The sequence below is a fragment of the Siphateles boraxobius genome, unplaced genomic scaffold, assembly GCF_051911475.1.
Source record: "Siphateles boraxobius isolate OS27281-9 unplaced genomic scaffold, OSU_SipBor_1 9, whole genome shotgun sequence".
NCBI lineage: Eukaryota > Metazoa > Chordata > Actinopteri > Cypriniformes > Leuciscidae > Siphateles > Siphateles boraxobius.
This window is the reverse complement of record NW_027509219.1, coordinates 25,771,371-25,799,001: the sequence shown is the minus strand read 5'-3', so window position 1 is coordinate 25,799,001 and position 27,631 is coordinate 25,771,371. Positions and strand designations below refer to the sequence as shown.

General features: G+C 37.5%; 1 protein-coding gene across 2 annotated transcripts; it reads right to left on the bottom strand.

The window, feature by feature from the left end:
- Positions 1–407: 407 nt before the first annotated feature.
- rgl1 (ral guanine nucleotide dissociation stimulator-like 1) lies at positions 408–26,237 on the bottom strand. Of its 2 annotated transcripts, none has more exons than XM_077224161.1 (18): positions 25,711–26,237; positions 10,415–10,525; positions 8,557–8,765; positions 7,772–7,846; positions 7,273–7,466; positions 7,025–7,149; positions 6,719–6,934; positions 6,273–6,376; positions 5,452–5,536; positions 5,084–5,173; positions 4,847–4,933; positions 4,600–4,632; positions 4,376–4,497; positions 4,210–4,299; positions 3,868–4,048; positions 3,528–3,779; positions 2,558–2,672; positions 408–2,427 (listed from the first exon to the last, which is right to left on the bottom strand). In XM_077224161.1, the coding sequence occupies exons 1-18, from the start codon at positions 25,843–25,845 to the stop codon at positions 2,240–2,242; spliced, it is 2,412 nt and encodes an 803-aa protein (XP_077080276.1). In that variant the 5' UTR covers positions 25,846–26,237; the 3' UTR covers positions 408–2,239. The 2 variants fall into 2 exon arrangements, with proteins under 2 accessions (XP_077080276.1, XP_077080277.1); XM_077224162.1 differs by lacking the exon at positions 25,711–26,237 and adding an exon at positions 13,740–14,029.
- Between the last annotated feature and the right edge of the window lie 1,394 nt (positions 26,238–27,631).

Below are 27,631 nucleotides of genomic sequence, written 5' to 3'. Positions count from 1 at the left end.
ATGTTTTTTACAGTGTAGTGTTTTCATTTTTTTTTTTTTAAATTTTAGCAATTTTGTCGGGTGCTTTTGTCATTGTTTTGTATTATTTATAAAATATATTTCTATATAGATTTAATGTTTTTAAGTTTTGAACTTCAACCTAAACTTATTTCAGATTGTTGCCAAGGCAACATTTCTATTTTATATTTATTGCATCATATTATACTAAGATATTTTATATTTTATTTTATTTCAATTAAAGAAAACAATTTTTAATAGTATTAGTTTTAGTTAACAATATAACAATACCGAAGCAGAGAATGGAAATGATAATTACGAAACAAAACATTTCAAATGAATGAATCATATCTTTCTTATATTTTATGTGAGATGCAAGCAAAGTCAAATTCAGTCAACGTCCACAGTACTTTTTAGAGAGTCTCCATTTAATTCATGAAAAGTAATATTCAAATTACAAAAATCATAATGATAATAATTTATTCACTGACTCGCTGTAGATAGACAATTCTTTGGTAGTAAAGAAATATTCAAAATTAAGATTTGAGAAAACTCACAAGTGCTGAATAAATTTGAACCAAGACAAATTAATCAAAATACAAACACTGCCACCCCACTGTTAAAACACTACTTTTTTTTAACCTTGTTTAAACTGTTAGTGTCATCGAAGTCTTACGTGTTCAATGTAACAAAAATAAGTGTCTTTCAGTTACTGTGAGAACAAAAGGCAAAATTTGGCACATTCTATACATCTGTTGACGTATTACCAGGAGTCAGGGCCAACTAACAGGCACATACCAGATTAAAAGGTTGAATTAGAAAGAACAAAGTTAAGGCAAAAAATTCTGCAAGCCTTTTGAAACCAAACTATTGAAACCATTAGGTGTTAAAATGCCTGAGTGTAAAAAAATTTATTTTAGTGTAAGACATGTTTTTGTATTCACCGTGTGCACAGATCCTCTGGAAAATGTTGCACATTATTGTGCTTGTTGATGGAAATGTCTGACTTGTTTTAATTCTCACTTTACAATCACACTCATTTTTCACAGCTTTTAAATTTTTCTTTTTTAGTTAACAAATCTTTTAAAACTTCCAAAATCCTTTTTTCATAGATATCATGGATATTTATTCATCTCTTACAAAAACATACGTATAAAAAAGAAACAGAAATGTATATCATTAATATAGCATTGCTTGAAGACAGAAGACAGGAAAGCTACAAGAAGTGGACCAAGAGCTCTTTTCAGTACACACACCTATTGACTCCACCAACTCCATAACAAGTGCCACTGTATCAGTGAGGAAGGCAGCTCAATACAGGTTTCCAAACAGAAACCCATCCTATTGGTGTGGTGTCAACACACCTTAAAGACACAACATTGATCCATTCGTGAAAGGAAACCGCAGACTTGATAAAACCAAGCAGGAACCAATCAGAATGCATATTTTTGCATTCGTCACACAGCTCACAATATGAGAAACACAGAAATCGAGATAAAATGCTTAGAAAAGGCAGAAAAAGTCATGAGGTTTCAGCCTTCAAACACCTTGTTTCATCATAGATACATATATATTGTGATATCTTGAGGAAACGGTTGTTCTTTCTCAATGTTGGCCTTAAAGATAGAAAGTAAATGCAATTGCTTTGCTGTGCCAGGATTCTTAGTGAGCCAGTCTAAGCACTTTAATTCTAGGGATGCAGTCCACATTGTCCACACAGTGCACAAGGGGAAAAAAGGTGGACACATTGATGACAATGGTGACATCACAGCTACTGCAGATCATCTTCAATACTGACGCAAAAGTTCCATCATTACCGTTGATAAAGGCAACATGGCTGTCATTTGATTTCTCTTCCCACAGCTTCTTTTGTTCAACTCTCACTCTCAGAGGAAGTTGTGTAGGCCTCATGGCTGAGAAGAGATGTGCTCTTATGCAAATACTGACGAGGGGCAGGAGACTATCCTGCACATGTGCAAAATATCCAGCATTGGGGAGGGTGGGATGTGTCTCTTTACATTTGGGCCAGACGGGAAGATGGAGGCACATGCTACTATGTGACAAGCCTTTAATTTCAAAAGGCAGAATTGAAGAGCTTGAGATGCCTAAATCAGTTCTGACATGTTTTGATGTTTTTCAACAAACTTGCCTTGCAATAGTTTATAAAAGACAATTTTTTTTAGTACTCCACCCAATATAGTCTTTTTATGATGCCCGCTCAGGTTCAAAAAAAGGTCTGAGGTCACAGCGTGACCTTGCTGAGCCTGAGGGACAGACTGGAGCGTTGCTGCGTGCGTGGTAATGTGGAGCTGCAGCGACTGCGCAGCTGAACCGGCCTCCCCTCAGAACCACGCAGACGCAACAGGAAGTCAAAGTTCGCAGACGTGCTCATGGCGTAAAACACGTTGGCGTTGTCAGGGATGACCAACTCTGGAGAAAAAGAAAAAAGATTGCAAACGTGATGCAGGCATTCATAACAAGCGGAAATAGGTGAAATTTTAGATCACTAAGAATTTAAAATGTGTGAGACACACAAGATCCACAAGTTTTAATGTTGTACCTCTCTCCTCAGAGATGACCTGCACCAGCTCGTAGTCGGCAGCCTGCTCACCCTCCAGGTTGTGTTTGGCCATGGCTCGAGAGATGACCGCTGGAGTTTTGTCTTGACTGGTCAGCTGCATGGAGAAACAATCATTCGTTTTACAACTCTTCTCTCTATGAACTTAGTCCTATTTGCAGCCAAGAATGATGATCCATTTGTGTCCTATATTATAAAAACAGCTATATATTTTCAAATATAAAAACCCATTTATACTGTGTAATAACAACAGTAAGTGAGATATTAAAAAACAGCCTGTGGTTTGCAAAATTAAATAATTGTCTAATATATTCGCACTGTACTAAAGCCAAAATAAATTATCAAATTATTATGTGAAAAAACGTATTTGTAAGTTGACAGTATTAATTCCCTCCCAAACTGTTAATGTTGAATGTATGAACCTAAATAGAAAAAAAGAAAAATGTTATTAAATTATTGAATTCGATATAATAAGAATATTTTTTATATATTTGTATAATATCTATTACCTGTTGAATTTAAATAATTCTAAAGCACTTTGAACTTATGTACATTGTAAGGAAGGAGAGATGAACACTATATTTTTTCCACAAAACAATATATATAGATTTGTTCATTTCTTTCTGCTAAAAATGAAAAGAATAAAATAATCACAGTTAATCTCATAATATTTGCAAAGACCCCAGACCACAACTTTAAAACTAATGTATTATTTTTTTAAGCATATCTGCCTGATTTTAAACAACAATTAGCAATAATGATTAAACTGTCTTTTAATATAATTAAAAATAAAATGGCTCTTAAACTGCAGAGCAAGTAGGTAATCAGTCAGTAACTAATCGTACTATATTTGACAAATATATTAACAATAGTCAAATATACTTTTAATATGAGCAAGAATAGATTGCACACACTGATAAAGTACTGTAGATGAATGTTATTAATCACTAACCATGATACTCTTGTAGAGGTTGCCGTTTCCCTGTTCGAGGCTTACTCGGATTATGCATGCATCCTGAGCTTGTGTGTTATAGGCAGGTGGAAAAGTGGGTGATGTGGGGGTCATGGGCGTCAGTGACATGGAGCGCTGATGGTTGCAGGGGGGCCCGGGCAAGATTGGGGAGGCCATAGATATGGAAGCACTGGCTGTAGAGGAGGAGGTGTCCATGGAGTGCAATGAGGTGCAAGAGGAAGACTCGGACAGCTATTGTAACCAAACAGATGTCTGTTTAATACTTTCATTTACTACAACAGTATATCAAGAATTTTGCCATGATTTAGGATGTTTGCACCTTCTTAAGATGAGTGTCTATAGAGTGCGTGGGTGTCATGCCTTCACTCTCTGAGGGACTAGAGTCACTGGAAGAAACACTGACTGAGTCCATGCTCTCCCCAGAGCTGCCAGTAGGAGGCGACCGAGGACTCTCTCTCATCGGAGAGCTTGTGTTTGTTGCATCAGGTCCTAAGAAGAGTCTAGAGAGGTTGGGAGGACAAAAAAAGAGAAATGATATACATAAAAAGTCTTCCTCTTTGAGTGTTTACTGTCACTTATAAGTTTGTTTTTTTATTTCATGAGCCTTAAGTATAAAGCTTGATTGATTCAGATATTAAAATTTTGGTTTTAGGTCACTCACAGGCTCAATCTCTTCACCATACTCTTGCGGGGTTTTGGTGACGTTGGGCTGTTGTCTCCCAATCTTTCGACTTCACACGACAGCGCATAGCTGGCAAACATGAGTGACCAATATTAGCAATGAGACTTACACTTATGAAAAAAAGAGGAAAAAAAAAAGTTTGTACCTCTCCTCTTCTGAATGCTGAGGCTGACTTTTAAACCAGCGCAGAAATGTGGGGTCAGGGGTCAGACAGTAACTGTTGCACGCAGACTGCAGGAGCTTTATCTGAGCGATCACTTCAAACTCCTGTAAAGAGAGAGATTTTGTTCAACATTCCCACAGACCTAAGGGATTCAACAGATGTTTTGACTATAATAAAGACCAAATAATAAGGAATGTTGTACTTACTCTGCGCCGCTTTTCGAAATTAATCAGTCCTCCCTGTGAAGCACAGAATGAAACTTTAGTCCAGATTCTCCACATGATTTTACTCATGATTACAGTGCTTGTGAAACTATTCAAAAGAAGGCCAAATAAACCTTGGAAATGAATCCCTTAGCGGTCTGGGAATTCTAGGTCAATAATAACACCAGAGATAATTCTTTGAGGTTTGCTTTTACTCTGGGAATTAGTGGTGGATGAACAGCTGACTCACCTCCGCTTGGTCAGGCAGTGCTGTATCAAGCATGGTCAGATCGGTGAGAAATGTACCCAGGTATGGGATCGTCCCCTGCATGGCACCCTGGAAACAATATAGTTATGTATATTTTTGTCAGCTTCAAGCTAACATGGTACTTTTTCACACACAATATTTAACACTTTAACTCTTGCTCTCAAATAAAGTACATATGCATACTATCTTTTGGGGCTTTGGTTACTAACTCAGACTTACCATTTCTTTCTGCAACTGCAGTCTCTTTTGGGATCTTTTCTGGTGGTCTTTGGCACAGCTGTCAGGACTGGCAAATTTTGAGGTGCCCTCCTAAAGATCAGAGAGATGTCATTAGTTTTTAGCAAGCCAAGAAGGAATAATTTTTTTAGTTAAATGGAGTTTACACTTTTGTTGGTAGCCAAAAGCATAATCAAATTAGCTTAAAACATAATAAACAAACACATAAATGGCAAGAGATTTTAGTCATTTTTAAAATCATGTAAATCTGATTCCACGTGCGCCTTATTAGTGAACGCTAACTTAAAAAATGCCTCTGTACAAAGAAAACACAACATAAAACTGTGAATGAGAGACGTGTGTGAGCTCACCCTCATTAGCAATTCCCGGCTTGTAAGGTAATTATTCTGGTCGGAGAAGATATCGGAAAGCTCTTCAAACATCTGCATGCTGTCTCTAATGTAGCATAGCAGAATAAAAACAATTCGAGATTAAGAACATGTCATTCTTAATAACAGAATTTACTACACAGTTCAAAAGTTTGGGATCAGTAAGGCTTGTTGGTTTTTTTAAAAGAAGATTCTTATGTTCACAAAGGCTGTATTTATTTGATCAAATACAGTTAAACCAGTGAAATATTGTCATAATTTAATTTTTACTTTATTTTAAAATGTAGTTTATTCCTGTGATGCAAAGCTGTTTTTTCAGTATCAATACGCCAGTCTTCAGTGTCACATGATCCTTCAGAAATAATTTCTAATATGCTGATTTGCTGCTAAATACACATTTTTTTATTATTATCAATGTTGAAAATGGCTGTGCAGCTTAATGAAGTTTGATACAGATTGGGATACAGTCTTTTTTCAGGACTCTTTGATAGAAGAGAAAGCTTGAATAACATTAATTTGAAATAATAATCTTTTCTAACATTGTAATTTTTGATCAATTTAATGAATCCTTGCTGAATAAAAATTTCTTTAAAATAAATAAATAAATCATAATAAAAATAATGATCCCAAACTTTTAAATGGTAGTTTATATATATATATCCATATAGACACGTAACTAGTATCCATAACATAACTGGTAAACATAACCAATATTATTAAAAGGATATGAATCATTTTAGCAGCCTATATAGTGTTTAAAAGTAAAGAAAAGACTGACAGGCTTGTTTATTGACAGAACTTACTTGGCAACAGAGGCCCACGTTCTCTTCAGTCTGTAGATGGGGTTGGACTGCAGCGCCGACACTATGGCTCTTAGAGACGAGAAGTTCTTACGAATGCGACACTCCTGAGAAGGTTAATCCATATTTACTCATTTTCTTTTACAAATGGGCCTAATTAGACTTTATCAGATATATTTTGAGAGGGTGAATAACATTATTATGTCTACTTTGGTTTATCTAGATCTAATCTAAAACAGTTATGTCTTACAAAGACATAGATTAGGTGTAACTCTTTACCCAAATGCACAGAGAATGGTAAATGCCTTTTGTAAAAATATATTACAGATCAACGTCAGGCTTTATCTTTGCCAGGAAATCTAAAGTGTTGCTAGAAAAATCAGGCAACACTAAAGTGCTGCAGTTCTAAAGAACCAGAGGTCAAAAAGTCTGTGTGTTGGGTTATGCACCTGTGCGATGTCAATCCAGCGCTGGATAATGCGAGCACGCAAATGTGGGCGTATCTGACGCTGGCGAAGGATGGTGCTGACCACACACGTTGTTACCGCATTAAATTGGGTGATGGTGGCACGTATGGTGGGCGCGCTCTGTTTGCCGTCCTTTTTATCACGCTGAGACCAGATAGAGCCCAAACAGTGATGAGGAACCACCCTCTTAAATAGCAGCTGTGGAAGGAAGGAAATATTTCATTGCTTGAGTCAAAGAATGTGCAAAATAAAGTTTGCATCATTTCTATATAGAGCCTTCTCTCTCACCGCATCCATATAGGTCAGCTGCTCTGCTACAAGGTCAACTTCGAAGGAGAAGAAGTCCTCTTGCAAATCGATCTCCACTTCCTCATCTTCCCCAAGGCAGAATGGGTTGGTGTACTGAAAGCCTCCTGCAACAAATGGACATCAGGTGTTTTTGTATGCATAGGAAGACAGAAAAAACATGAATAGACAAAGGAGGTATAAAGTTCGATAGAGGTATGGATAAAATAGTTAATCCGGATATGACTTGCCTTCAGACTCATTCTCTAGACTGGCCTGGACACGCAATTGTTCTAGCAGACTCTGAGCCCGGCGCATTGGCTCTGAGCCCGGCATGGCCTTCTGCAGGAAACCCAGCACACGATGCAAACTCGGATATGATGGAGGTTCCTGGAAGTCCTCTGGACACTGATCCAACCAGGCTCTCAGAATAGAGGCCAAAGCACTGGGGGAAAAAAAAGAAAAATAACACAAAGATGTTTATATAAACCAGAAAAAACCAGATGGCGCAAACTAGAGAGGGAATCTTCCATAGTACACTTTAACTGCAATACTGTGATTCATGCAGCAACCAAACACCATTCATTAGTTCCCTTTTATTTCTAATCGCTTCCAAACTCACATACACACAATAGCACCAGAGTTTGACCTCTATTTTTAAGCTTCTATGGAAATGAAACAACAAACACAAAAGCTGCCAGAAGTCACTGCAGATATAACAGCACAGATAACCATGACGAGGACACTCACGTTCTCACAGCACCTCTGCTTTCTCCAGTCTGAGACTGGTTATGATCACCCTCACAATCCTCAAAACTGCCATACCTGCGAAAGAAGAGAGAAACCAGCTGGTGAGCATGCTGACAAATGGTGAAGGGAGTAACCACTGTATAAGAACCAATAAAATATAATAAAATATAAAATATCAGGTATGAAAGTAAAGATTCCCACATTTTCAGACAAATAAATTACCATGATTTTCCATGACCTTTCTAGTCATTTGCGATGACTAGATATGCATTTTTAAAGAGGACCTATTGCACTTTTCAATTTCTTGAAGTTTTCATGCTTGAATTTTCAAAAAACACATATTGGGTGGGAATGATTTAAATGACGAATATTGTGACGTTTCAAGTAGAAAATACAAGACTGCAATCGAGGCGTTTCAGAAGTTCAGGAACAATGCCTACTGATATAGAGAATAACTCCCTTTGGAGTGACTTTATGCTTTGTAACTTTCATGTTCAAACAGCAACATTACACACTAAAGTAAGTTGAAAATGCAAAAAAAAGCATAATAGGTCCTTTAAAAATATATATATATTGACTATATAAACTTCCATAACTTTTTATTCATTTCCAAGACATTTTGTCAGGCCTGAAATTCCCTGATATTTCCATGTCTTCCAAGACTGTGGGATTCCTGTAGATCTTAACTGACTGTGTTTAAGTTAATACCTCGCCAAGATGGGCATTTCTACTTGCTAAGCTGATCACCGCAAGGCTCTTGCATGTACGGAAACAAGTGTACACACCTGTCCAGCAGCAACTCCAGTACATTTTGTGTGGTGGCAAAGGCCCTGTATGTGGAGAGGAAGATGCTGGTGTAGGTCAGGTCATTATCACCGAACGCTGTGAGGAGTGTCTCTACCAAGCGCTCAAGTGTCCCCGCCCGGATACTCCTGATCTTACACGTCTCCAACTGACTGACCGTGTGACCTGGGGGCAAGCGGTCGCCCTCTGCCTGAGAGAGCAAAGCAAAAGGAGAGAAAAAGAACCGTGAGAGAATCAGTTCAATTCTTAAACACGCACCCAAGTATCATGCAGAGAAACAGAGGGAGAAAAGCAGAAATAAACAGGGCAAAGAATGAGACCTTGGTACTGCAAGCACGCTACAACAGGAAACTCTACAATCTGCTTTTAATCAGAGCAACCCTCCTCCTCCCTCTCTGAGACACGCTGGAAAGTCGGCAGACTTTTTAAAAATGCTTCATTAGTTGAAAAATACAATGGTTGTGTGGGTCACACAAGGAACAGGTCTATGTGATTTAAAAGTTGGCCACAAAAAGGTGAATATTATAGTTAACTCAAACTAAAACTGAAACTAAAAAAAAAACATTTATTACTTGAAAATAAATGTTAACTGAAATTAAATTAAATACATAAAACTTATTTTATTTCATCTAGCTGCCAAGGCAACATTTCTGATTTTAATTTAGTTTCACCTAATAAACTAACAAACTAAACTTAAACTGAAATAAAAATGAATAAACTATTTAAAAATGACAAAAACTAATTACAAAAACTTTAACTACAATTAAAATGAAAATAGAAAAATAAAAACTTATTAATATATATATAAAAACTATAATAGTATCTCAATGTTACAAAAGTAACACTGTATCAGTGGAACAGCAAAAATACTAACCTTTTAGACGAACAAATAACGGGAAAACTAGGTCAAACATTAAGCACTCTAAAACAGAACTCTAACTGATGCCCGAATGTAAAACTTGCTTTCTTTTAATTGCAATGTCAATCAAATCTGCATTTAAATTTTTACAGCATGAGTACTAAAGTTAACTTGCTTTTGAAATCAGCATTATCATGAATGTCATATTTATGAAATGATTCATCATTAAATGAACTGTTTTTTACAATGTAGAAACATCTGTATTACAACAAACTAAAGCCCCTTGGAAATCACGTCAGCTCGTAAGTGCTTTGTTTTCAGAAGGGTGTTGACAATATGGAAAAAGTTATTCAAGGTTAAAGCAACAGATTATACCATATTCACCGCTGTAATTAGGAACGGAGCCATAACAGCATGGCTTCATAAAATAACAATGTTGTATAAACCTTGAAACTCATACAGCAAATTTTTGGTTGAAAACATTTGCAACAGAGAACTGAGTTTAATGTATTCCTGTCAATAAAACACATAATAAATAGCTATCACATTGAGAAAAACACAAAGGTATTTTAAAGAACTGTTTTTGTCCATACAATTAAAGACAATGGGGTCCGATTGAAAAACATTTTTCTAAAAGAAAATTCTTCTTTGTGTAGAATAAAGTACAGGATTGGATGACATGAATGTGAGTAAATGATGACAGTATATTCATTTTTGGGTGAAATATCCCTTTAACCAAGCTTTTACCAAACAAACAAACGTATATAAAGTTTCATGTGTTTTCTTGCAACGCCATAACCATGAAGACTAATGACTAGAACACTATAAGAACCCCACAAATAAAATACTTCCGTAAACCATAAAAAGCTTTAAATGGTCACCCTTAATATGCCCTACGGTCTGGCCGGCCCAGCATGGGCAGCTGAAGTGTTTCTTTAAATAAGAGTGGAAGTGCATTCAGATCAAAGGCCTCAGCTCACCCCCAGCCATCTTGCGCCTTTGTTAGCCGCCTGCTGGATTTGAACCCTCTTTAGCGTCACGTTGTATATGGCTCCTTCCTCGACCTCCTCTCCCCAGTCCTGCACAGAGCTCTGAAGAGGGAGAAAGCAGTCAATGTTACACCATTTGGAATGTTATGGACTAAAACGGGGGAACAATATGTCTTAGTTCGGGATAAACGGGAAACCTGGCTTTAAATTTTCGTATCAAAAGACTGACAGACATGATGGGGTGTGTGGAGGAGAGAAAATGCTAACTCATTTGGAGGAAGGAGACACAGAGAGAGGGGGAGAGACAAGAAATGAGATCAGAGCTGGCATTGGGTTTAAAAAATGAGCCTAAGAGCTTTTACAGGTTCTTAATAGGAAAGGATTTATCCATCCAGCCTTGGAGTTCAAGAACCAAACTTAGAGAAGTCTATAAACATTCACACTCATATGCTTTCTCAGACAGACATACACACACACAGTATAATGTAATGATTAGATTAAGTGTCTAGGTGAGTGGAGTCTTTCAGGCTGTGCACAGCTTAACGTTCATATTAAACTTTCAGACAGAGGATTTTGATAATTTCTGCCCTCTTCAGTCAATAATAAACTAGAGCTAAAGTAGAAACCCTGCATAGTCTTTCATATTCAAAATATCTTTGTCTATCATCTCCATTAAAGTCATATCTTTTCTTCGATGTTGTGACGTAGCCTACATCTGAGTGAAACGGAAGGGTTGGGGTTTACAGTAGTGCTCAAAAGTTTACATGCCCCTTGCAGAATCAGATAAATTAATTATTTTACCAAAATAAGAGGGATTTTTCTGAAGAACATTGCGCAATTTAACTACTCAGGACAAACAAGGGACTCAACCATCAACCATCACAAAACAAAGAAAAAGGTTGTGGATCATCGAAGTAACGACACAGTATTAAGAACCAAGGGTGTGTAAACTTTTGAACGGGGTCATTTTTATAAATTCAGCTATTCAGCTGAATGAGGACTATATGTAAACATATTTTATGTAAAAAAACCTTATTCAGGACAAAATAAAAAATAAGCATTTTGTATGTTCCCTTTTATTTTGATAAAACCATTAACAATTTGCAGATTCTGCAAGGACTATGTAAATTTTTTGAAACTTTTGACTGTATGAAGACAAATGATTGGAGAAGTCCTGCATATATCAGCAGAGAGAAGTCTGTCGTTTCAACGGAAGATCCAGTTAAGACATTTTAATTGAAAAAAAACATGCATGGATGAATCGTTCACAATAAGGTCAATAACAAGCATTTAGAAATGTTCCTTTTATGCCCACTTTAAAGACAAATGTCCTTAGAGTGCAAATAAATTAGGGAGACAATGAAAAATTTATGCTTTAAAACGAGTGAAAAACTGCCAATTTTGAACAAGACAAAAATATTCACATTTAAGACATTTTCTCTAAAAACTATTCTTACTCTTTTTATGCAATTTCATGAGACAATTTTATTTCAAAATTGTTTTGCAGTGCATACTTAGGAGACTGTGGGAATGAACACAGATGCTTAGATATTTTATAAACTGTTACCTTAACGCACACAATTTTTTTTTTTTACCTAAATGAATGAGTGAAATATTGCTGTTTCACTAATGACATCACCAGACATTTTTTCCAAAAAGATTCCAGAAGTCTAGAAAAAGTCAACCTGTCCTTGGAATTACTGTGAAAGTCAGAAGACCTTGTTGCCTAGCATGTATTTCTATGTGAATCCAGCCAAAAGCAATGCTATATCGGTCCAACAAGTACATTCAGCTCTCTTGTGACCCTCAGTAAAAAAAGCTCTGGGATTTTCAATGACGATTTGTTTTTTTTATTCGGCACCCTCCAATCTTGAACAGTTAGTTATATGGGTGTATGTATGCATTTCTACAATACTTCAATAGTTTTAAAAGAACATATCTGTACATTACTTTCAAAGTAATCAACCTTGACATTTAAAACATCGGCCTACTGAGTCTTTTCACTATTGCAGCACATCCAGACTACGTCTGCAGATTTATGCAGCTGAAAGAGTAACTGTCACTGGAATGAAGCGGATCAGTCTGTCTTTATTTTCCGGCCCGTTTCCTGTACAGTGCGTTCAGAAAAATACTCAGCTGGATGAGTCATGCAGTTTGCACTCAAAAACAATGGTAGGAGGTCTGCATACCCGCTGCCCGGACCCTGCCGAGTCCATAGTCTATGCACTGTGCTGCTCCTTTGTACTGGATGAAATGTTTTCCAAAGCGGCTTTTTAAGCCTGCTCAGCGGCACAAGCAGATTTTGGAGAGGGTGGGACTACATATGAGGAGACAAAATAGTTTTTTTCTGAAATAAAACAAGCTGAGTACTAGTATTTGTGACCACATGTGGTACATCAGAGTAGATGGGAGCTCTATGAAGTTTATTCGTTTTATTAATTGTATTACATTTTATTCTATTGTTTTGTAAATTGTTTTACTGGGTTTATTTTATTAATAACCATATTTTACTAATATTTGCCCAATATAGCAATGCCAGTTCCAAACTCCCATGGAACATAAAAACTGATGAAAAATACTTTGAATGCATAGAAAGTATCTTCATAATATGTAAATATAAGCCTGCTTTTGTCCTCTGATAAACAATCATACGAATAAAGTTAATAAACTTGGTCAATTAAAATTGACTATGATACTTCGTGTGGTCAGATAAGTTGTCCTAAAAACACATAAAATAGACTATATGTTTTAATAACCAATAATTTAAGTCCTGAAAAAGCATTACAAGGAATGGCTGTCGGACATTTGAGCACTTTGTTTAGGTCCCTAAAACTCCTGTAAACAAACAATGAAAGGATGCAGACCGTTATCATCACAAATAGAGACGTTTTCTACCCCCGAGCCTGCAAACAAAAACAACATAACCCCAAAGTCCATGAGAAACAATCCCTCACCGATAACAACAACAAGTGGGTTTAAGCCCATATGTCCTCTTTGTTTTCGTCTGCAGAGCCTGTTCATCACAACAGTAGAAGTATTTCTAGAGTGAGAAACTAACGGGAACCTCCGCCTACATGGAGACGATCAGATCCAAAGCCAGCGTGTGTGATAAACAGACGAGTGCGATACAGTATTGCAGTAAAATATAATCTAAAAGCATTATTTGTATTCCCCACGCCCTCGTCCTGCAAACTCTTTCTTTATCCTCCACTCCAAGCTCTCCCCCTCCCTCTCCCTCTCCCCTCTTTCTCTCTAGAAGCTCAAAGCCGCAAAATCAACAGTGTGGCAGGGGGCAAACGCAACTTCTTAACGTTACCATTTTAGCTTTCCAAGCGAATTTCATGGTGAGGGCCTCTCTCATCGTCCGGTAGCGGCATTAGAACACAGCCCAAGTCCAGCGAGAAAGGGTCAAATGTTTTCAAGTATAGTAGGCTACGCAGAGCTATCCTGTGTGGATTGTCCTCCTTCAGCGCACACACATAGTCCGTCACGGATGGAGCCTGCCAGTGCTCTCTCGCGCTCCCTCTCTCGCGCGCTCTCTCTCTCTCTCTCTCTCTCTCTCCTCAGAGCAGCTGTCCACCCCCGCTCAGTAAATGACACAACTCCGCCCACTGCGCTCCCTCTCCCTTCCTCTTTAGTTGTTTGATATATATTTATTTGTATTATTACGGAATATTGTGTATAAAATATATATAATAACAATAATAATATTGTATATAATAACAAAATAAATGCCAGAAAAGTTAAAGTGACAGTGCACGCTTTTTTTAATCTTTCAAATGGCCAAAGATGAGAGGTTTCTGATGGGATTGGATCTTCTTCTTCTTCTTTTTTTGTGGGTTTTGTAATGGTATTTTTTATAAACCTTTTAAATTAAAAACGGCAAAATTTGACAAAAATGTTTAAGTAGACTAACACTGTATTACTGTCGGTCATTTAATATTACTACTATTGAAAAACAGTTGTTATATTTATGTTGTTATGTTACAATTGTTATGTTCAGAACATCTTACCTTGCTCTCTTTGCCTGTTAAAACTGAAGCATCAAGTTAGAATTCATGTTTGTCTTCTGCGTACAGTGAAGCCCATTTTCTTTGATTTGACTGGCCATATCAATCACTTTGACAATGACAAGCGGTATTAGACCAGTAAGACAGAACAGCCTAAAAACATCCCAACAACACCAAAGTGGAGAGTAATGGGGTGCAGCAAAGCAGCACCAGGAATATCAGATATTGAGGGAACAATTTGGCCATTTTTAATTACTGAGGAGAGGGAGGGATCTGTCCCCCCTGTCTATGGTGGTTACAGCCCAAACTCAGAGACAATATGAGGAAGGCTGACGCTAGAAGGGATTTTCTCTTTTATCCCTTATGTGCAGGAAGTCTGGATTTTCATTTGTATGATCGCAGGAACCTAGTGGATGAAATTAGCAGGTGTCATGTGGGCCTTCACACACACACACACACACACACACACACACACACACACACACACACACACACACACACACACACACACACACACACACACACACACACACACACACACACACACACACACACACACACACACACACACACACACACACACACACACACACACACACACACACACATTCTCATACATCCAGCTATACATGTAAGCTTTGCAATAAATAATCAGTGTGATCATTCAAGCAGCCACAGTGGGGAGCACAATAGAAAGCTGTTCAATGTTCTTTGCCCTTCAGTTCGATCTTAACAAGGCCAGTGGTGAGATCATAAACGTCAAGGAGCTAGTTTTATGAAGACAGATTCAAGAACTTCCTCAAGCTAAACACATTTTACAGGCAATCTTGCTCAATCAGAAACATTTAGAGTTTATATTAGATTGACTATTCTATTTAGCCATTCAGCAAAGTATGATCATGGGCTTGATTTTGGGTGTAGATGTGCATATGAACAAGCCAGTCAGAAATAATGGTATAACAATATGGTTGCATTAGTTAACCTTATTTAATGCATTAACTAAAATGACCTAACAATGAGCAACAGTATATTATAAATCTTTGTTGTAACATTATTAATAATCCAGCTGTATATTAAATAATATTCCATTAAATAATATTAACAAATACAACTTTTGATATGTATTGTTAATTAACTTTTACTAAGAATTATAAATGTTTTAGAAGTAACCTTACTAGTAAAACACTAACAGAAATTTACTAGATTAATATTTCTTTTTCATGTTTTATGTATCTCAATTTGCCAGTTAGCTATTTTTTTCCTAAAGTTTGCATATTTTTTTGTCCTATGTCTCCTGATTTATTTGGAGTTGAAGGAACAGTTAAAAAAAAATTAAGAAAATGCTTTACAAAAAGGTGCTCTGAAGAACATCAGAACTATTTTTTCCCCCAGAAGAAGCTACTTAAAAAGTCAATAATGATAAATAATTCACTTTGTTAATATGGTACATTTAAATTTTGGTTCTGAAGGCACCCTCCAAATAAAACCAAAAAGTCTAGTTCAAGACCAAATAATCTATAATTTCCATTGACATGGAATTTATTCAAGCGCTATGGTTATTCCCTTTGGTAAATATCCTAGACGGAGTCTACATCCAAAAATGTAGGCACCTGACTTGTTGCCTCGCTGCTTTATCAGGTAATGACTTTTCAGGCTATGTTTGGACATGAAGGTACTTCACAAAACTGATTTCGGACAGACTTCTGAGGCAGCATAACGGTTTAATGAGCTACAGCAAAAAAGAGAGCTCTTTGGTAATTACTAAAAAAAAACAATAGCAATTTCTCACTAGAAATGACATTAAAAAAAGTGGAAAAGTTGATCAAAATGTACATTTATACCCAAACTGTCATACATCTGCTGCCTTCAAAAATCGATCAGATGACGGTATCTCAGGAGACAGGAAGTGAAGCTGAAATTGGATTCGGACCTGCCCTGATGCCTTCCTACCTTGAAATACATCCTCCGAAGGCAGCATTTTTATGCATGCTTGCTTTCGGATGCAGCCCTAGACCGTGGTTATTGTTCTGGAAACCAGGACCAAGATTGCATTAGTAAAAGTGCGTGCAAGTAACCACGGGAGAACCCTGACAACCTATCACACCTCAAACCACACTAACTCACCCTCACCTCCATGCACCATTAACTGTCTACAGTCACAACAAATTCAATAAAATTAAGTGTGTTTAGGCAGAGACCCCCTCGTGTTCAGGTCAGAGAAGGCTGGTCAGTGAGGGCAGTGGGGCTTCAGAGGGGAAACCCTCATTCTCTGAGATCTGCTCCAGTTCCCAGGCCGGTCTGACTGGGTGTCCTCTGCTCGGCTGTTCCTCGGGGGTTCTGGGAAGCGTGGAGGAGCAGTGGGAGAGGTCGTGACCTTTTGGTCCCCCTCAAGGGACAGCTGTTTGCTCTCAAAAGGGAGTGATGTCATTGCAGTGCACAACAACAAGGCCTGACAAATGGCAGGCGCTTGGGCTGGACCTGGTTGACGCACACACACACACACACACACACACACAAACTATAGCCCTAGGGAATAGATAGAGATAGTGTGTATCTACATGAAATAAAAGCACAACACCACTACATCATAGTGATGCCAATGTTAGGAAACATACTGTATCATTTGATAACAAGCAAGGTGTGGGAACTAAATGTAAAAGGTTAGGAGGTGGTTATTGGAAAATTGATCAATCAATAATCTGTAACCTGTTTGAGCAATAGTTTGGCAAAATTAAAATGTTATCATCATTTATTCCCCTTGATTTTTTTTTATCTGTTAAATGATTTTCTTTCTTCTCAGAAATGAAAATGTGAAAATTTTATTTAATAAAGTATATATACACATATAAATAAATAAGAATAAATACAAAATTAAATAAATTAGTGTGTGTGTAGTGTGTTAATTGTAAATTGCGGTGCATCAATACATCTCACACCATTTGACAGCAGCATCATTTGTTTTTATTTGATTGACCACTATTAAGGTACTTTTGTCTTGTTTGAAGCGTAACAGCATCTTTTTACCATTCACTTTCATTGAGTGGAAAAGAGCAGCATGAACATCCAGCTTAACACTATGTGCTCTGTGAAATTTTTTAAATAATCATTCAGGTTTGGTAAAACGAGGGTGAGTAAATGATGGCATAGTTTTCATTTCTGTGCGAACTATCCCTTTAATTGACCAATCTATACACTCTTCTTGACACGAAATGTTTAATGTGTGTTTTTCTAGTGTTTAGTTTCAGGTGGGGACGCATGGGGGTGGGCTTAGGAAACAGGCTTAGAGGGATCTTGGGGGGCATGTTTAGACCCCAATAGGGAGGCCGAGGATATCTGTCCTGTCGACACCAATAGAGACATATCGAGTATAAACCTCCCTGGAGTACAATGACAGTCTCCAGTCAGTCTCTCCTCCTGTGGTGGACAATAACACGTACACACACACACACACACACACACACACACACACACACACACACACACACACACACACACACACACACACACACACACACACACACACACACACACACACACACACACACACACACACACACACAGGGCCTGTGAAGCTATGGAGCACATAGACATGAGTAACGAGAGCACTGTTATTGCACCACTGTGGGGGAAAAACACACACATTCCAGGAAATCTCCCACTTCCTGCCTGCAGCCTCCCAACTCTATGTGCCCGTCGTCATTGTACCTGACCGACGGGCCAGTTACCATGTCTACACTGCCAAAGGCGCTCGCAAAAACCTGAGGGATGAAGAAAATGCAGCCGTAGCCCGTTCTGTGTATGTATAGGGAGATTTACGGTCAGATTCTGGACTGCTGTGTTGCACTAACGTCACCAGAAGAGTTATAAGCTGAGCTGACGCAGGCAGAGAGAGCTGGAGCTAGAGGGCGCTGGGAGGAGACCTTCAATGGTAGCGTATCTCTCTGTGTTATGACGTGCCAGCCAACACTCAAAATTAACCTTAATCTGAGATTCACAGTTCTCAAGAATCTGCAATCCCTTGTTGTCACAACACCATGTGATCATTTTTATTATGCAGTTTGCTTTCTTTTATCAACTCCACCAGAAATCAACACAGTCTAATGAAACAGAAATCACTGCATGTGTTTGTAAAAGCATACGTTTTCTGAAAATGCATTATGCTGTATTTATTTGATCAAAAATACATTAAAAAAATTTTATATTGTGAAATATTATGACAATTTTAATAACAATTTTATAACTGTCTTCTATTTTTAAATATTTTAAATACATAAGAATATACATTTATTCTTGTGATGGCAACGCGGAATGTTCCGCATCCATTACTTCAGTCTTCAGTCTTTTGGTGCTCATGAAACATTTCCTATTATTATCAGTGTTGAAAACAGTTTTATATTTTTTTGGAAAACAATACTTTTATTTTCAGGATTCTTTGGTGAATATAAAGTTCAAAAGAACATCATTTATTTGAAATAGAAATTTTTTGTTACATCATAAATGACTTTACTGTCACCTTTGATCCATTTAATGTATCCTTGTTGAATAAAAGTATTATTTTATTTAAATCATACTCACCCCAAACGGCACTATCTGGCATACTACTCTTTCTGCAGTATGTGCACTTTTCAAAGTAGGCAAATTTCCTCACATGCATCGAATACCCAAATGACCAATAACGTTTAACAAAATGTGCAGTAAACAGCCAAAGCACACTGCATGGAATACTGTATCCCATAATGCAATGCATTCCACTCCATGTTGAATTAAAAATGTTTAATGAATCTCACAATGAGTTTTAAAAATGCTAAATAACTATGTGTTATACTAAACTTGCTGAATCAAAAATGCAAAGACGTTGCCACAACAATGTAGCTTTGACCCTGGATGACAAAACCAGTCTTATGGCTCATTTTTTTTAATTGAGATGTATACATCACATGAAAGCTGAATAAATAGGCTTTCCATTGATGTATGGTTTGTTCGGATAGGACAATATTTGGCCGAGATACAAAGTTGTCAATTTATGTTTGCGATTGTGCTGTATTCAAAAATAAATGTTTTATACATTTAGGGTAGGAAATTTACAAAATATCTTCATGGAACATGATCTTTACTTAATATCCTAATGATTTTTGGCATAAAAGAAAAATTGATAATTTTGACCCATACAATGTAGTGTTGGCTATTCCACAAATATACCCGTGCTACTTAAGACTGGTTTTGTGATACAGGGTCACATATCGTCTTAATGTATACTGTCTGTTTTGTAAAAAATACTAGGCAATTTTCACTACAATGCAGTATGCTAGTACTCCATTCCAAACAAAACAAAGCATTTTTTTTTTTTTTTTACTAATTTCCTCTGTTTTACCTTTTTTGAGTGAGCTGTTGTCTTTTCCACCTTACAAAACAAGACAGCTTAATATTGCAATTACATTATATTTACAACTGACAGAGATGAATGAAGAACTGAAAGTCCTTGAGTAGCTCCTGGAGTTTTCAGATGAAAGAAAACTGAAACAAAATAAAGAAGAGGGCAGCATCTTCCCCACTGAGCACCATCAGAAGCACAGGCAAAATATGCCATGGCAGTGGAAACTCTGTCATTGTGAAATGTGGTAAAAACAAATCTTAGCGTCCTCAAACAGCTGGAACTTTGAAGGACTCTCACAAAAACACGCTTCCCAGAAACTGTCGTGTGTGTGTGTGTGTGTGTGTGTGTGTGTATGTTTATGTACCTCAATATTTTTGTTTTACATGCCCAGTAGAGGGCAGTGTGAGACGATTCTGCTATTCTGCCCAGAGTTAGAAAGTAGCAACTTTAACAATAGAAAACAATAAACAATAATTTTATGGCTAAGAGTTTTATTGTTAAGAGTTATGATATGCTCCAATGGTAATTTGAGTGTTTTAACCTGCATCCAAGAAATATGTCATCCTCCCTTTTGTTAGCTCTCATTCTCTCTTATTCAGTGTGATGCAACCTTCAATTTTTATAATGTTTTTCAACATTTATGTGACACATCTGGGTCATCTGGTTTTTAATTAGTAGCCATTCACCAATAGTAAAAAAATACAACAACACATAGCCTATTGTGCATACATCTTAACTACTCAGCTGACTATGGGAGTCCATTCAATGAACAAAAAAATCTTGTTTTTTCAGAGGTCTGTCCAGTGTGTATCATAATAACAGAGCCTGACAGTATCTGTGATAGACTGATACAGTCAGCATTAGGATTATTATAATCATTAAAGTAATGGTTTTATATTCTCGGATTGGTCAAAAACAGGAATAATCCTGGTTGGCATTTTTAATGACTAATATGGTGGCCAGTTGTTTGCAGCATGTCATTAATCTTCTCCTCTGACTTAAAGCTAATAAGCTTTAATTAGCCAGTGTGGTCAGTCTGGTTTGGGCCCCCACATTGGCAAAACCATCTGTCACAACAAACAGACAGACAAACAGACAGACAGACAGACAGACAGACAGACAGACAGACAAACAACTTAGTCAAAGAACATCACTGGGCCTGACTTTGTCTGCTTGAGTCTCAGCCCCCTCCATCCATCCCTTCTTTTTCTTTCTCCTGCCTCTCTGACAGAGGGGGCAGTAAGCCAGGCCACATGACACGGATCAGGAAAGAGGGAATGGATGTGGGGCTGTATGAAGGAGGAGGGAGTTGTGTTTTCTTTTTTGCTGTGTGAGGGCTGTGCTTGTTTAACTGCTCTAGTGACCTGAATGATTCCACACCTGTCCTGTACCACAGCGAAGATGATCCATATACCTCCCAGAATGAGAGTTTATAGGCACATACACTCAAGTACAATATCTTTACAGTACCTCTAACACACACACACACACACACACACACACACACACACACACACACACACACACACACACACACACACACACACACACACACACACACACACACACACACACACACACACACACACACACACACACACAATGTGCTATACTCCCTTATGCTACACACATTTGCACTCACCGATGTACCCTGTATAACCCCTTGCTCTAAACACGTGGGTTATACATTTTCTGCCCCAGATGAGTGATTTTCCCTCTTTGGAATTCAGCCTGAGGTGTCATGTCAGACTAAGGATGACAACAGTCATATTATCAGCTTTATTAACTTGTTCCATTGTCATAATCATTGAACCAAATGTTCAATAGTGCAGTCATGCAAACTGACTAATCTATGTTGAGTGCTATCCATTATAATACTACAGAGTATGTCATATTAGGAAAAGCTCTATTCATCCTATATACACTACAATTCAAAAGTTGTTGTTTAAAAAAAAAATATATATATATTAGAATAATTTCTGAAGGATCATGTGACACTGATGACTGGAATAATGGCTGCTGAAATTTCGGCTTTGCAATCACAGGAATAAATTACATTTTAAAATCGACAACAGTTATTTTCAGTTTTATAATATTACTGTTTTTATGGTATTTTTAATCAAATAAATACAGCCTAAGTGAGCATAAGTCTTACCAACCTTAAACCTTTGAAAGGTATATTTGCTAGAAATATATCTTTGCAACATATTTTATGAAGAATTTATAACAATAATGTAAAATGCATAACAGAAAAGCAAATATTTAAGTTTGCATAATTGTATGTAAATTAATGTAAAATTATTAGTCTCAAAGCAGCCCCAGTAAGTCAACCATATTGTTATGCCCTGATTTATGGATTTTTGAGACAGCAGGGAGGGAACAATAAATGATCAAGGTGAGAGAGAGGAGATTGGAACCTGTATCTCCCACATGAGCACCACATCTCTGCTGGAGCATGAACCACCATTTATGACTAAAATCACTTATGTAAGCACTAGGCCTTGTGCTTTCTTGTTACCAGTTGCAAAACTTACTGGCACTGAATTACTGAATTGAATTTTACATCCCAACCAGTGACTCACTGAGCACAAGCAAGGAAACAGTGACTAGCAACCAACCATCAGTGTCACTTTCAAAAAACACACACTAAAGCAAAATCACAAAAAGAGAAGTGATGCAGAAACAGAGAATACTTAGTTTGCGATTCCTATATTCAGCATAATTCCAGACACGCGCTTGCGGTCTGCGCAAAGCTTCCTCAATGTGTGATACTGACCCATATTGACTTCTGCAGAGTGAATGTGAGCAACAGGACTGTGCCATTTAGGCTGAATATATGAGGGCATTGACCCCAGTCCTTGATCACTTGACTACAAAGGTTGTGCCGAGGCTTTGCAGAGTCAAGCAGAAAGCCAGCAGCAATATCAGCATTTATGGCTGGTAGAATGTGCAGGGAGGGACGAAGAGCATCATGACCCATGCATCTTGAACCTTGGCCACCATCAAAAACAAAGCCATTAACGACCATTAAGGCCATATAAAAATTTAACAGCCAGGTTTTCTAACTGTAGCGAAGCAGGTTTAGGATTATGCGAGTACGGTAAAGTCGTAAAATGCTATAAACGTGAAAGCAGAAACGTTGCAACTCTCTCTTGTCTCTGAATGGGCAGATTAATTGTCTTTCAGTTAGAAGCAGTAGTGGAAGGGAATAATAATCACGTGGAGTTATTCTGAGATAACTTGGAAATGGGAACAGTGAGAGGGAGTGAGAAGCAGCCATGTCATGGCTGAGGTGAAGGGTGGCTGGGGGTCCCACCCGACATAATCGAGAAATGAGAGTTTCAGAGCTGTGGGACGTTTGTGGGAGTGTGTGTCTGTGTGTGTGTGTATGTGTGTGTGTGTGTGTGTGTGTGTGTGTGTGTGTGTGTGTGTGTGTGTGTGTGTGTGTGTGTGTGTGTGTGTGTGTGTGTGTGTGTGTGTGTGTGTGTGTGAGAACTATGTCGAAAATGTGTGTGGACTGGACTCCATGGGTGAGCGTAGGGTAAAGTGACGAGGGAGCTCTCTTTGGCCTCACTGTCAGAGAAACAATAAGCTGTCAGAGGAACAATACTCGGAAACTCTCCAGTGTGAGCGGAAGAGACTTGAAGCAGGATGTTGGATAAGGATGAATCTCTCTCTCTCTATGTCTTATTCTCCATGGCCGTTACATACTACCTGTAATAATTTGTGCCATTTACGTTTCTCATTAGATCAAAGAAATTGATCTCAAGGCTTATGCTTTAATGTCTTTTATGCTTATCAAGGATGCATTTATTTGATCAAAAATACAGTGAAAAAAAATAATATTGTGAAATATTATCACAATTTAAAAGAACTGTTTTTTATTTTAATATATTTTAAGATATCATTTGTTTTGTAATGACAAAGCTGAGTTTGCCATTAAGCCATTACTTTTGAATGGTAGTGCATCACGGATTCCACAAAAATATTAAGCAGCGGTTTTCAACCAATTTATACTTTAATATGATTTTTAGAACATTTTTACTTTCTAAAAAGTTTACTCTATTATTTATAGATTTTTCTTTTTTACTATAGGCCTACTAGTAAAAAAAAAAAAAAGGGTTAAAGTGGTGATGAGAGAACTCTCTATGGCCTCACTGGCAGCGGAACATTATGTCGAATTATAGCCTTTATTTTATTTTTAGTATGTATTTATTTAGAATTATATTTTACTGATATTTGTATAACTTTTTTTCTATGAACTTTTCTACCCTGTAGTGTTCTGACAAATCTGACTTTTTTTGTTAACAAATCTGCTATTTAGGTTAACACATTTACCTTTGTAAAAAAGAAGTCATACTTCTGTCAAACACTCGCACACATATCCCCATTCCCTCACCATCTCCCTCTCTCACCATCCATCATTTATAACTCCACCTTACTGCCCAAATCTGTGCCCTCCCTCCAATGAGTATGTTATAATGCTGAATCTCATTTTGTATAAAACAATGACACTGTTTCCCTGAATTGAAACACACCGTTCTGGTCAGTGCTGGTCAGACAAAGTCACCAGCGGTCAACTCTAGAGGGCGACTATTGAAAAAGTGCTGACAGAGTGAACTTTTCCCGCTCTGAAACCCCCACACACCATGACCACGACCACAGGCTACACACAACCACACACACCCCATCCTCTTAACTATATGTGGCCAAACAAATCTAGGGGCTTTCTTGAGGCAAACTTTCATTGTTGTTTTTCCTTTTAACCTCTAAAGATGTTTCAGCTTCCTTGAATGGATTGGCTCACATTCAAAAAAAGAGTTTTTGTAGGACATTTTAGTTAAAGTAAAGTTAAGAGGTTTTTGCTATGGAATACTTTTCTGAGGAAATTTTTATCTAGTACACGTTTCATTTACAAAAAAAAGAAGAAGAAGAAGAAGAAGAAGAAGAAGAAGAAGAAGAAGAAGAAAAAATAATAAAACAAAAATGGCCACACTAGCCTATCTACACCGCAGAACATAGAGCAACCAGTTTAGTCCGATTCTCGAATGAATGACTCATGAGCCGGTTGTTTGAACCAAATCAATACATTGCGACCAATGGCTGGAATCCCATTCCCGGGTCTTCTTAGTGAACCAAAACATAAAGCGGTAGGCTGCCAGTGTAGAGTGATTCTCGAACAAATTATTTATATGTCTTAATCTTAAAACGCTAATATGTCTTAATATAGTAGCCTAAGCCAAGTTATTTTTTAGTTTAGTGAATCAAACCCATAGCATACACGTTAGGCTACATTTTACTGAGCTATGTTGCATGGCTCATATATCTAAATCAGTCTGGACTGGTTGTCCATATGACAAGTTGTAGAATACTTAAAGATTGTACTTAAAACAAGTAGCAGCCTACTTAAAGTTGTAGGCTACTTAAAGTTATGTAATTAGTCAGAGCCAGGCCTATATTTTAAAAACAAATAAAATATATCAGCACATATCATTTGTTTAGTAGGCTACTGTTATTTAATAGATATAGTTTTGTGTTTATCAGATTTATGCTGCTTCTAAACACTAAAATAGCAATTACTTCTGAAAGCATAACTATTGCAATGTTAAATGCATCTTTCATTCAGACTGCTGCATGAGTACAATTTTATTCTTTCTATGCTTAAGACTTTATGCAGACTAAAAGCCAAACTCAAATGAAGTTTAATGCAAATCAGTTTACTGACCATTTAACTTTTGATTCTTCTTCTCATCATCCCACAACTCTTAAAGACCCTGAACAACAGAGCCCAACTCAGATAAAGTCCATTTACATGCTGTTGCTCATAAAGGTAAACCATTAAACAAGCACTAGCTACAATTATATACCATCACAGCAGCCTTCAACACACATAAGTGACTGACCCAGTATCGAGGGCTGCTCTCTGGTGACCGTGGCTGGTACCTCTGCAGGGACACCCCTCCCTCTCCATCTAGGTCCAGGAATTGTGGGATAGGTGGCCAGGGGAGCAGCGATGCCAGCGGGTAGTGCGAGATCATGATGCCCGTCCAGGTTGCCCACACATACTCAGGGCTGTAGAGAACTGGTGCTCCTGTGATGAAGGTCTATGTGTGTTTTCGTATCTGCCTGTCTTTAGAGGGCATTCCCACTTGCGGTCTTCCAGAGGGTGCCGTTTTGTCCTTTCGTGTAAAGTGGAAACAGTCTGACAGATCTGTCTTTAGAAGTCCACAATTGCTGTTTCCCAAAACATACAAACAAAGTCTCTCTCTCTCTCTCTTTCTCTCTCTCTCTCTCTCTCTCTCTCTCTCTCTCTCTCTCTCTCTCTCTCTCTCTACCTCAGTCTAATTCGAGAAGAGATTGGCAGCTTCTCTGCTGTAGCCACATGAGTGATTAAAGTCTATTGTTTTTTCTCTCTCTCACTTTAAAGTAGGAGGAGGGGTGAGCGATAAGCCCTGCCCCTGGACTAATACCAAGATTATGCAAAAAGAGCGAGAGAAAGACAGGAAAAGAGAGAAAAGGGGGTCTCGTGTTGAAGGAGGAAAACTAAGATGAGGTTTAAACTAAATAGTGTTATTTTAGCAAATTTCTACAATATAGTTTAGTGTTAATTATTTTAAACTATAACCACAAAAAGTTACATCTCTATATCAAGCAAGTTTTTTTTTAATAAGCTTTTTTAACAAAAAATAATATGCTCTTCCCAGAGCAGCAGTTAGGGAATCTAAATGCCTGTTAACAACAGAGACAATAATTATAATAAGCATAACTATAAAGCTTTAATTATCATTCTAATGAGAATATAGGAAAGTTCACATTACAGCTTTAACGATAACGTTAAATTGGAATCACTTTCAGAAGGATTTTCTCCAGCTGATGAACGATAAAAACATTAACAGCTAAGTGACTTTGAAGAGCTTGAGCATTTAAAGTAGCAGACGACAAAACGGCAGCAAACACAACAATATTGTGCGTTGGTGTGGACACTAATATAATAATCGTTATAGTTCTTGGTGTGAACTGGCCTTATTGATTGAAAGAGGACCTGATGGAGTCATCTGCTGTCAGTTAGGCAGTAGCTGTTAAAGAAACTTTCCTGTTAACCAATAATTCAGCAGTGTGGCCTTTGTCACCGGGACCAAAGGCAAGGTTTCACCTGAAAAGTGTAATAGCAAGCATGTGACTAAATATTTTAGACTGGGGTGGGAAAAAACATACTGGGAAAAATGCATATTGATTGAAACTGGATATGGTAAACGCAGAGGACTACAGCGAAAGCTGAGGGTATCGTTTGGGACAGGGGCTGTATTTATGGTTATAGCCCTGGTTAGCCATAAGTGAATTAGTAGCTAACCAATACACACTCATGTACGTTAAGGCATACAGTACTTGGGACAGTTAATAAGACACAGAGTTTAAAAGCTGTAACTTCAGACTGTTGCAAAAATGCCTGCAGCAGATATGTGAATCAGTAACATAAAATAACAAAACAGCAAGATCCGGAGGATGTTAAACACTAAGTTTAGAACTTTTCACAGAATACAGACGTGTACACACTCAGAGAGCTCACTTTATGTAATGTTCTGGGTAAAGTATAACTTTAAATCTGTGGAAAACTTCCATGATATGCTGTCATTAATGCGGCAATCATTTTGACTAGTGCCTTAGGTTGCAAGAAAAGACATTATGTTTAATGTAATGCATTTTCAATGGAAGACATTTCAGAGAATTTAAAAGCAGAAATATCCCGCTTTTTGATATGATAGCACTCAAAATTACATTTTCAGTACAATGGGTTACAAGGTTCTAGTAGTGGTCGGACTACTG

Coding starts and splice junctions, on each gene's coding strand:
- rgl1 (XM_077224161.1), bottom strand. CDS start 25,845: ATGATCTCGCACTACCCGCTGGCATCGCTGCTCCCCTGGCCACCTATC. Junction 4,498..4,599: donor ATTTCGAAAAGCGGCGCAGA/GTAAGTACAACA, acceptor CTCTCTTTACAG/GAGTTTGAAGTGATCGCTCA. Junction 2,428..2,557: donor GGTCATCTCTGAGGAGAGAG/GTACAACATTAA, acceptor CTTTTTCTCCAG/AGTTGGTCATCCCTGACAAC.